This window comes from Coturnix japonica, chromosome 3 (assembly GCF_001577835.2).
Source record: "Coturnix japonica isolate 7356 chromosome 3, Coturnix japonica 2.1, whole genome shotgun sequence".
Taxonomy (NCBI): domain Eukaryota; kingdom Metazoa; phylum Chordata; class Aves; order Galliformes; family Phasianidae; genus Coturnix; species Coturnix japonica.
Window position 1 is genome coordinate 84,589,676 of NC_029518.1, and position 12,553 is coordinate 84,602,228.

Below are 12,553 nucleotides of genomic sequence, written 5' to 3' on the forward strand. Positions count from 1 at the left end.
GATAGACATCTCTTTAAGTGTATTCAAAAAATTAAGAAATTTTGTTCCTTCTCACTCTAAACAGCCTATTGTACAAACTCCTTTTAAACTGTGTATGTGTCGCTTAGATGTTTTACAGTAATTTTGAACTGATTACCTGCTTCAAGGTTAAGTGAATTAAAACCAATGAGAGAATTTTGTAAATATTGCTTAATTGTCAGAATGTTTCTTCAAGATAATTATTAATTTAATAACAACATATCAAAGTACCCACTACTTACAAAAGGCAATGTTGCTTTAACTGTTTTGCTAGATGAAGAATCACATACTGAAACATATCTTTCAGCTCTGGCTTGCTGATGATTGCTGGCTACAAGCAAACTTGTACTTTGGTATTCATCAGGACTTCAATTTTGAAGACCACAGGCCCTATTGTTTCAGTGTTATGGTTGGACATGGCAAGAGTCATTGTTTCAATGTAGAGCTGGGCAGCGAGTTGGCAGTTTGGGAGAAATCATTTCAAAGAGCAATTTTCATGGAAGTTCAAAGAACTGGGGTAAGTAATGAAAAATTTAAATACTAAGTATAAAATATATTTATATAATATATATGTTCAATAATTGCATGAGATTGATGAGCTCCATTAATGGGAATCTGAATACATTTTAACACATAGAAGGGTTCTAAAAGCTTCATCAGAGAAATGTTTATCTATCCATGCCCATGTAATAACAATCTGTGAGTATATAATGTTTGTAAATTAGAATTTTCAAGTATATGAGTTTACCTTGATTACAAAAAAAATGGAAATTAATACATTTTATTACTGAAATACAAATTTTGGGGGGAGGTTCTTTAGACTGCTTTAAACATTTTCTTCCATAAAGCTTATTTCTACTTACCTAAATGGAATTTAAAATTTGTTGCTTTGCATTATGGTTCTATTTAAAAATACATATATAAATTGTTTGCTTTTATGGCATTAATTGAAAATTAGGGCTGACTTTGTTAACACTGGAAAAATTTGAAGAATCAGAGTAAAAGAAGAAAGTTAGTCACATTAATAAATTGATCAAATAACACAGTGGATTATCACTTTTTACTGCCTAGTAAAATTCTCTAAACACAATTACTTTTTAGACCTGAGTGTGCATTCCTTGTTAGGTAGTTTGATATTTAACATTAACGTAGCTGGTATAGATGCATAAATATGTGTCTTTTAACATGGCACTGATTACACTTCCATTAGAATCAGTGAGGTTAAATAATCTAGATAAGAAAGTCACATCATAGAATCCTAGAATGGCTTAAGAAAGGACCTTAAAGAACATGTAATTCCTAACCCCCTGTCATGGACAGGGTTGCCACCCACTGGATCAGGCTGCTCAGGACCCCATGCAATCTAACCTTGAACACTTCCAGGGATAGGGCACCCACAGCTTCTCTGGGCAACCTTTACCAGTGCCTCACCACCCTCTCAATAAAGAATTTCCTCCTAACATGTAGCCAGCCCCAATAGACTTGTACACATTCAATCTTGTGAGGCAGTCTCTAACTTTATCTGCTTTTAAGAGGGATTTTTCTTCCTCTGAACCCCACCTAGAAATTCAGATGTGAGAGGTGTGGGAAGCATGATAACCAATGAAGACTGAAACAAGGAACTCAGACTTTTCCATATCTATTGAAGCCAGTTCTCCCTTCTCATTTCTCAGAGGGGTATATAATACCAATAATTCCTTAATAAGTCCTTAAGCTGGAAATTCTCCTTCCTTAAGAGTTTTGACTCTATTCTTTGCCAGGCTCACGTTCCTAGAGATCATGGCCTCAACCACAGCATAGTCACTACAGCCCAGGAATGATTGCACTCACCCTAAAGTGCATAGCTTCCTCCAACTAACACATAAAAAGGATGCAGTAAGACCATTTGATAGAGCAAATTCTCAGCTACAGAACTCTAATTTTTTAACATGGTCACTACCAATAGCTATGTATTTTCACTTGCAGTCATCAAGAACCTACATGCCACATGTAAAAATCTACTTCACTAGAGGTGACCTACTGTTGGTGTCAGCATTACTGAAAAGCATCACCCACCACCTCACTGTGCTCATACCCACTGTTTGATCTCCATAAACATTCAGTAAGAGTTTGTGAATGTGCTATTTTTCTCTCATAGGGGAATTCAGTTCCACAGCTTTGCTTCATACACACTTCAATGTCAGACGTTGTTGTGTCAGCTGCCCCTTTGCTCCTATCTGTCACACGGCAGCAAAATTAAACAGAATATTGATGGGAAACTTGAGTTTCTACTGCCATACCACCGACATCCACATTTGTCATTGTGGGTCAACATAATAAAATAGGAGGCATTTCTTTCAGAGCATAAACAATATAAAGGAAATATTTTGTGGTATGAGGACAGAGAAGATCTATTGATTTTGAGATAAGCTGTAATCCAAAGCACCTTGTGCTATTACATAGATAATTTACTTCCTAAATGAATGTATTCAAGCAAACAAGATCAGTGGTTTGAGAAAATATGGATTAAGAGTTTAGCCTTCTCTGGTCATAAACATATTTACATTATTTAGCATAAATAAAAGCATGATGTGATTTATGCTGATTGGTACGTACCCAGACAACCTAAAGATGTTTGTACAAGAAAGAGCAGTGTATCCCAGCATTGCATTAGCACAGCATTCAAGGAACAGGACTCCTAGCACAGCTGTTGAATCAGGTCTTAATTTCCAAGTCTCTGGAATCATAAAGGGAGTTGCAAGCACTCTCTTAGAACACTTCCAATTGTCTCTTTGGAGAGATGGCTTGTCTAAAAATGATTTTGTTATGGTGATGCCATCCCTTCTATTATTCTGAAAAGGAATACAGGAAAAGGAATTCCTTTTCAAAGGAAATGATTCTTCCTGAAAAGCTCCTGGGCATCAAGGAGGGAATCATAATGCTGGTTACACATAAAATATTTTCTTATGTGGAATCTTCAAATAATTATGATACATCTCTTTGAACAACAAATAAATTACCCCACTTATCATGCATATAAAAGCAGATAATATATCATTAAAATTAAGTGCATTAAGTCTGGAGTAACTCATTCTGTCACTGATTCAATTTCTGAAGAGTTTATTGCTAAATCCCAAAACTTATTGTATTTCATTCTAACAATCTAAACATTTAGAGATTTTTATTTGCTTATGCAGTGACCTTTTGTCATTTTAATCCAACAAACTGCTAGACAAATAGCTGCTAAATATATTAATATTTCTTCCAGCCGTGGTTTAACCTATTTAACCTCCATTAGAGGCACTCATTTAAAATCATGATTATAATGCTTAAGTCTCCATGTGTGTGTTCTTATATTAATTTTCTTCCTCAGTTGTATATATTTATGTTTGCTGAAAACCTCCTTGCCAGTAGAATATAAAGTGCTGTGGTTACTCTCCAGCAGTGGAAAATCTTTTGGACTCCATTATTCTTTTTCTTCCTTCACAACATAAATTCTTCATGCTCTGGTTTTCAGACAGATGTTAAGAGCAGCACGAGTGAGCTGCAAATCAACATTACATAGATAAATCCCAGCAGCAGGGAAAGAATTGACATTTCAGTATTCAGGAAATTAATTGTTGTAACCTGTGGGTTAGATTGTCCATAAAAATTCTTTCTTTTGGATAAGGACCATAATTGCAGTAAAAAACTCATTTTTATTCATAAATGATTGGACAAGATACATGGTGGCAGTCGAATGTCACTGTGTCATTCTAGCCATTCTTATTTAAATGTGGTTTCATGCTATTAGCTTTTTATGGCCTTATGAATTTTGTCTTTGGCAAAGCTGTTTTTAACTGTATCCTCTACGTGTTCTTTGCTTTCAATGCTTTCATTAAAAATGGTACTTCTGAAATTAACCTGTCCTTAGTTTATGAAATCTTAATGTTCTATGATATATTCAAAGGTATGATATTTTAAACATTTTCTTAAAAGCTGTTTTAAATGATAGGAAGAATGCAATAAAGCAGGAAGAAATTTCCCTCACAACATCACTTCCTATTCAGCTGTCTTAAAGACATATTTCAAGTTGCAAATACATACAAACAGAAGCCCACCACAAAACTGACAAATTAAGTCGGTTTTAAATTTAGTCTTTAATTTAGTCTTTAAATTAAGACATAAATAAATTAATCTACTTGCAGACAGTGACAGTAGGTGAAGTTCTTTAAATCCTTGTGCTAGAGATATCTGTATTTTCTTCATAGATAAGATATTGTAACTGATGGCATAACTTGGACAGATGGGGGCATTAGAAATGTAGGGAAATAGGAAGTTGGAAGGCAGAAAAAGCACTATTAAGAAGTATTTTCCTGAGGCTGATAATAAAAATCATCATAGTGGATAAAGGGAGATTGTGACATTTTCTCAATCACAACTAGAAATTATGTCATCTCTCACAAATTCCAGCAAGCAAGCCTTCTTGTCTCAGCTGACATCCTATTCTTTTGTGAAGAATGGTTGAGGGAACTGGGCTTCTTTAGCTTGGAGAAGGCACCAGGGAGATCTCATTGTGGCCTTCCAGTACTTGAAGGAAGCACATAAACAGGGTGGAACAGCTGTTTACAAGGGTGGATAGTGACAGGACAAGGGGAATGGTTTTAAACTAAGACAGGAGAGGAGGTTAGGTCAGATATTAGGAGGAAGTTTTTCACTCATTAGGTGGTGACACACTGGAACAGGTTGTGGATGCCCCATCCCTGGGGGCATTCAAAGCCAGGCTGAATGTGGCTTTGGGCCTGATCTGCTGGTTAGCAACCCTGCATGTAGCAGGGGTTTGAAACTGGATGGTCATTGTGGTCCTTTCCAACCCAGGCCATTCTGTGATTCTGCGATCTTCTATGATCCTCAACAGTGGAGAACACTGTTAGAGTAAGTCTTAAGTTGTTTTGTTGTTTTTTTTTAATTTTTATTTATTTATTATTTTGTAGTCTTCAAAAATAAAATCTATTGCTTTTGCTAGATTTCTTACTAATTCTTTGACATGTCAGGATATGCATGAAGTAGTTGAGGACAGGAGTATGAGTGCATTCCCATACATAAGGAATAGCAGTTGTAAAATTAATGTTTCTGGAGTGATACAGATCCCTCCTGTCAGAGAAATATGTTAAAAATAACAAAACAATGCAAATAATAATTATACAGTTAAATACAGTTGGCAATGCTATCTTATTTATTTATTTTTTTCCTGATGACAAAGCATATATAAAACAGACTTTATGTATAGGAATAGCTTTAATAATCTACTCTTTCATTCTCATTTCTGAAACAAACTGAATAGAGTTTTTAAAATTGAGGTGAAATAATAGATAGCAGTTGGATTAAGTCAGATTCATAGGGTCATTAGAAGACAGTTACCAGTTTGTTACCAGAAGTGTTCAGTTTAATTACACAATTAAGCTTTAGATTGTTTCCATTATGTACAGGAGGGTTATTACAATTACAGTTTAATTGCTTATCTTAAGAAATACTATTAAATTCAAATTCATTTTCATGGTAGTGCAAAAACACCCACATTGCCCAAGACCTAAAGAAAGATGCTAGGAATTGTATGCATTAGTTGTAAATATATTTGTAAAAAGGGTTGCTATGTTTATAAAAATTATTAATAATTCAGCAATTCAGACACTGTGTAAATCTTTTTTTGTTTTTCTACAATAAGAATTTACTGATTTACAATGAAAGAAAATCAAGAGTGAAAATCTTCACTTGTTCTATATTTTAATGATGATACATATAAAATGTGGATCTTCATGTAGCCACACAAACATTTCTGAAAATGACATTCTTATAACTATAAATGATCCACATTAAAAGTTTGATCTAATCCCTTACATTCATATCAATATATTTTTACTTATCTACACATACAGAGATTTAGTTAATAGTGATGTAGTGTAATATAATTATATTACTGTTTTCCAGAGGATATTATAGACTTAAATAAGGATAAAACTATTCATGTCACTGCAAGGGATGTTTGAATTTATAGATGAATTTTCACATCCTACTTTCTGCTTTCAAAAGCATTCTCCATTTTCTCCCACCCGCACCCCCTCTTTTTTTTTTTTTTTTTTTAATAATATGGTAGAAAACCAAAATCTTTATTGAAGCATCATTGATTAAGAACCTAATTTTGTTCTGCTAATGAATAACTGAATTGCTAAGTTGTTCTAGATATGAACTGGTAATGTCTCTTGTAGATACTTCTAATTAAAATTGTCTCTCAACTGCAAAATTAATAGTATTTTAGAAATTTACAATCACTAGGAAAGAAAGATAATTTAATTTGTAGTAAAGAACTATCTCAAAACAAGTCAACACCTTCACTGAAGTCCACTAGCAGATTTCCACTAAGATGAATGATTCCGACCTGAGAATCTGCTTCTGATATTTGGAAATATCTGTGGGACAATCCTTAAGTAGGAAAGCAGCACTCATTTCATTGTTGTAACTTTCTTTCCTTCTGGAGAAAAAAACACAGATTCTATAAAACCACAGGACTGTTGCTCAGTGACACAGATGAGGAAGCTCAGTCTATTATCAGTTAGATACCGTAGGTGTTTATTTCAGTTAGGCTACAGCAGTGATTTAACTGAGTGTGGTCTCCATATTGTAATAGCTGACCTAAATGCAAAAGTTCCAAGCACTGCAGTGTCCTGAGAAAGACGCCATTTAAAACATGAATGCATTAAGTGTTATTTTCTTGTTAGTGCCTTAGTCTTCTATTACTCTCTGTATGTGGGTTCAGATCTATTTCTCAGTACAACAATTTTATTTTTCCAGATATCCACACTGATAAAAAGACTAAAGAATATATAAAATAAATTTTTATTTGTCTTCAAAGAGAAAAATTTCTCAGTGGTATTTGGGTGATATTAAAATTTTACCATTGCAAAGAAGCAACACAGGAGTCTTCTGCTAGTATAATTATGTAACATAAACTGTTGGTCACAGCCTGAACCTCTGATTAACCATCTGAGGCAAGCAACAAGTCAGCTGTGGGAGCCCAGCCGAAGGTAATTCAGCTGTGTTCCCGGAATGGGTGGAGCTTGACTCCACCTCTCCTAGATCCCATTTAAGGGCTGACCACCACTAAGGTAGCATCTCTTTCTGGAGATTGCTCCTTTGTGGAGTTTTTGTGGTGAGCCTCAACATTGGTGAGCATCCATCTCAACTGAAAGCCTCAGTACTGGTGAGTCTTTTCTTAGATACCCTCTGGCTATCCATTTGCTTTGAAATTATAACTGTACACTTGTGTTGTTTCAACTATACAAATTATTATGTTGATGAGTAATTGATTTCTTGGGAAGTGTCTTTACAATTAAATTCAATTATTATGCTAATCTCTAATAAAATATGGCCAATAAAACAGGCCAATAAAAACTCCCACATTCTCATCTGTATACAGCACACTTCCTTAAGTCTTTATGAAATCATTTGCTTTGTTAGCAAGTCAACTGTTTAGTGGGAAAAACTGCTTCTATTAGAGTATTTCTAGTTTTCTGTTGTTTATTTATTAGTTTATTTCATTTTGTTTAATGTGAGGCTGACCATTATATTTTTTATCAACATTCACTACTGGGCAAATCTTGAGTAGTTAGAGCTTTGTTATTGACTCTAATGGAATTTGGAGTCATTGCTAAATAGTGCTAGAAACATGAGTTCTATATATGTTGATAGGTGTTTAATCATTATAATGAAAAAAGAGCAGAAGCACAATGATGGCTATTTTATACTATGTGGAATATATCTTGCTCCTACTCTACAGATAAAGATGAATTCTTATTAATTGTAATGTTTATTTTATGTAAAATTGGGATGACTTATATCTGAAAAAAAAATGTTTATAACATTAAAAAAACAAATTAACAAATTGACATTGCTAATTTGAATGCTGTTGGTTTTTTTTTACTCTAACCAAAGTAAATGTTTTAAGATTTTCCCAGGTTATATGTGATATATTATTTCTCCAACATTGCTTGTATGCACACTACATATTTTAACTTTATTTTTATAATTAGTTATTAGGAATGTGTATGTATAAAATGCTCATACTGTTTTCATGTGGATATGATAGTTTATATTATGCTTTCACAAAATCTAACACAAAGGTTTCTGGAGAAGCAACTGGGACATCCATCACTTTTACAGTATACCTCCAACTGAACCTACTGTCAAGAGGGTGGGCTCCAGTATCCTGGCAGTATACTAATAAAGTAGGATGGAACAAAGCTGATTTCTGGGAAATCTCTACATCTATTGGAATGACAGTGAGGGCACCCAAATAGTAACTATTAAACCCTCCCAAGACCTGGAAGGACAGACACCAGTGCCAGAAATATACCTTTTTTCTGCTTCTGAATAGACAAGGGATCTAACAAATTCTGTGAGCAAGTCAGAAATGCTCAGAAATTTGCAGTCATATTGTCAAATTAATGATACTTCTGTGAAATAAACATATATGCATTGTGATACTGATATCTGGAAAAAAATAAAAAGAAATGCAAAGAGCACTTTTGTTACAAATTATGAGTGACTATTCTAGAACTCACTTTTGCTTGGAAAAAGTATTGATCTGGGATATCTATGCCAGTTTTCTGATCTGACACAGTTCAAACATGACACCTTCCTTTTAGTTGTATAATTCTTTGGACTAAATAATCAAATCAGTATTAAGCTCACAGTCTACATCCTACGTACTATATTGACAGACACTAAGACTATAACTGGAAATCTTTTACACCTACTTGAGCAGTGCTAGCTAAAGAATATATGGCATGTTTGCTGGTGTTTTGAATCTTTTTAAATACAAGTTGTGTATTAAATTAAGGTGGTTCTTTGAGTATAACTGTATAATAGAAAAATAATTTAATGTGTACCATTAAGTGATATCTCTCATCTACCTATATTAGCAATATTTAAGTGTTCTGTGATAAACTTGTAAACCTAAGCCCAGAAACAAACTGATTTCCATTTGGTAAGGAAGACTGTTTAGAGTAACGTATGTTTTTTCCTCTCTGATGCTTAAACTGTGAGTTCTCTCATTGAACCCACCCGCAGAACACTGACTAGAATGCTTATATATATTACTAGCTTTTTTTATTTTTTTTACTTTTGTTTTTCTAGAAAATTATGTAAAAAGACAGAGAAATGCGGATTTCTGTTAAACTTCAATGTAAACAATAACAAAGGGTAACCTCATAATTGCAAATGTATGGCAAGCTTATTGCAAAGGCTGGAATGGGAAAAGATAGTATTCTGTATCAGTGTGAATGAGCAGGGGTGGAGATCCTTGTAACAGTGCTGTCTGAGAACCTGTTCAAAGTCACTGAGTACATGCCAGAGGCAAGCTTTTAAATTTAGTAACTGCTATCTCTTCCCTGTATGGCAAAACACAAGCTACTTCTGTTGTAAATAAAAAAAAAAAAAAAAAGCAATGTGTTGTTTGGTGGGATTTTTTTTTTTTTAAATATAAAACCGATACTTTTATTTGTAATGGTTATCACGGTGAAAGAGCAGCACTGACTGTTTGTCTTTAGTATTTATCTGCAAATTATTTTTTAAAACAGTTCCAATATTTGCAAATATGGAATATTTGTAAAATACTCCAGGCTAATTATGCGTGAATAGTTTGTTTTAATAATCACCATATGTGGCTGAGCAATTAGAATGCTTACTCATTAGGGAAATCTAATTTAATATATTTTCAAAACTGCCTTGCGGAGTTAAGAGCCATTTACTTTTTAACCTCTTTAGTTGGAAGTGATTAATAAGTTGAAACTGTTGCTTGATACTGTCTTATGATTATTGAATAATCTGTGGGAATATTTAAATATTGTTGTAATTGATTATTGATTACTGGAGTCTTTTTAGTGCCAAATAATATTGATAATATGTAAGAAAAACTTTGATCACCAATAGGCAAAATAATTTATTCAGAAATAATGTATATCTGTCACTGTTCAATTGACTATAATACTATTCTGTACTACTATCTGAGTTTAATTCACAGCCTCTTCAAAATCCTTCATAAAATGTCATATCTGTATGTATCTCTTTAAGTAGTTTAAGGAGGGAACCTTCAAGAGTTACTAAACACAAATGTTCTACATTATACACAACATTTTTGAAGAAAATTCCATGGCACAACTTTCACCTTAAACAATTGTATTTATGTTTTCAATCTCCTTCAGGCCATTCTTGTGTTAATAACATTTTTTCAGCATTTAAGAAACTATCCAGATACAAAAATCACTACAAACAAATGTTCAATAGTGAGGCAACCAGGCAACCATATGATTTATGAAATATCAATGAGAGAAAAGTAATGTTTCCTTGGAGGGGAAAAAAGAAACCACAAAGATTTCATAATGTTCAAGTGTGTATATATATGATATTTAAAATGATTAGTAAGGTCAGATGGGGAAAATCTAAAGGCAGCATCTGATCTCTGTTTGTGCTGATGTTTTGATGAATGGCTTTTTACCATTACACAAATCTCTTCATGTTCTTTCAAATTACATCAGCAGCAGACACATTCTGTTATGCTTTCAGAATCCAAAGATGCCAGGTAGCCTTAAAATGCATGCCAAGACAATCAGCTGGCATTTTTCAGTCACTGAACTATACAAATGGAGAAATGTTGCAAGGTAAAAGCTTGTCTTCAAATTTTCTATCAGGCAGAGAAATACAGAAGTCAGATAACAGTCAGATTGCGCTCACTAAACATTGAAGCACTTTTACCTGCTCATGTGCTGGAAATGATGTGGGAACTCGTATGTGAGGTCTAAGCAGTTCTCCAAAAGTTTTGAAATAGTCAGCACTGACTTTTTTTCCATGAAGCATTTCATAATGGTGGTTCCCAAGAATATAGTCTTTATTTTGAGAAGTGATTCTGTACAAAGGCCTCTAGTTCCTCTCTAGCTCACAGACTTGCTAGGAACTTAATCAGATGATTTTGAAAACTTTATATAAAATACTATAAAGCAGTATGAGTATTGTTAGCTAACTGTCTTCTCTCACACACAAAAACTACATAGTGTTATTTTTATGTGATATGTGAAGATGATGTCTGTTCTCTCAACATTCATGCTTTTTTTCCAGTCTAAAACATATATGTGCACTTGGCAAGGGGATACTCTATGTTTCACGGTTGACTTTGCCCTGGGATTTACCTGTTTTGACAGTAAAACAAAGGTAAGAGGAAAAAGAAATCATAACTCTACTTTATTTCAGTGTTCATGAAGTTATCAGTAACCCTATCTTTTATGCTGATGTGAAGTATTTATTTCCCAAACATACTGTACTTCTTTATATAGCTCCACTGAAGTGCAGTCAGTTCAGAACTCAAAGAGGGTAATCTATTTGTACTGTAACATGTAGATATTGGAGAAATACATTAAGGAGAGAAAAAAAAAAAAAAAAAGTAATTTCCTTTTTAAGCCAGAATAAGAAAAGAAGGTGTACAACAGAGAGAACTTGGTTTCTTAGTAACGGAGAAACATCGAGATTTTGAAAAGATTACCAGTCATGAGAAATACTGAACTTTCACCTTATTCTATTTGTTTTGAAGATACAGATATAATAGAGAATGAATTATTCTTCCATCTTAAGAAATTCAGGCTATATCAGAAATGAACAGAACAAGAGCAAATGAATTTCAAAGTCAATCTATGTGATTAAATTTGCCTTTCTTGCAGAACTGAGTGGCTTTATAAAGGGACTATAGGGAATGGTTTATAGCGCATGACAACTTCCAAACCATATCTATAGTTCTACTACTTTAAATAAAATCTGTTGTCATTTTTAGTGAATTTATAGATTTGTTTCCTGGTGAACATGAATTTATATTTTTAAAGATTTCTACCTTAATAGAGCTGTTTAGTATAAATCTGTCCTCTAAAATATGGTCTGCAACTATGGACTGAAGTGATTTTGTAAGATAAATTAAAGAAATTAATTTAGTCATTCTTATTTAAGAGAAAATACAATGCATTTTGAAATACTAATGCAAGATTTAGTTTTTTTTATATGTTGACGTTTTTTGCATTTTTGGCTCAATTACACAAATTTATTGAAATTTCAGTGCAGAGAAATACTAACCCATGTAACAGTTATTTGGAAACTTAGACTACTTGCACTGCATGTGGTGCCCAATAAATAACATGAAAATTCAGAAAAATATTTGCATACTTTTCCATGCCTTTTGTGATACTACATTTTGAAATTGTGCTCAGCATAGCACAATTTCCACATAGCCGCAAATTAAGTATAGTCTCATTACTTTAGACTGTATAAAATTTTTATTTTAGATTCAAAGATAGATTTAGTGTACTCCTCCTTGACAACAGTAAACTTCTCTGTTACTCATTTTCACTAGACCAGATAATTATTCATAATTAAAATCTCATAATAAGTAGAAATTCTACTAGTAGAATTGAAGTATTACCTATAGAAAGAGTAGGACTTTAACCCAGTGTGCCTACCATCATTGTAGTTGATAGTGAGGAGG

General features: G+C 33.3%; 1 protein-coding gene across 1 annotated transcript in view; it reads left to right on the plus strand.

The window, feature by feature from the left end:
• SNTG2 (syntrophin gamma 2) overlaps window positions 1-12,553 on the plus strand; it is a 178,578-nt gene that overhangs the window by 149,401 nt on the left and 16,624 nt on the right. Inside the window, exons 14-15 of the mRNA XM_015859350.2 lie at window positions 326-535; window positions 11,146-11,238. Of these exons, the coding sequence (XP_015714836.1) occupies window positions 326-535; window positions 11,146-11,238 (303 nt within the window). The remainder of the gene's footprint in view (window positions 1-325; window positions 536-11,145; window positions 11,239-12,553) is intronic.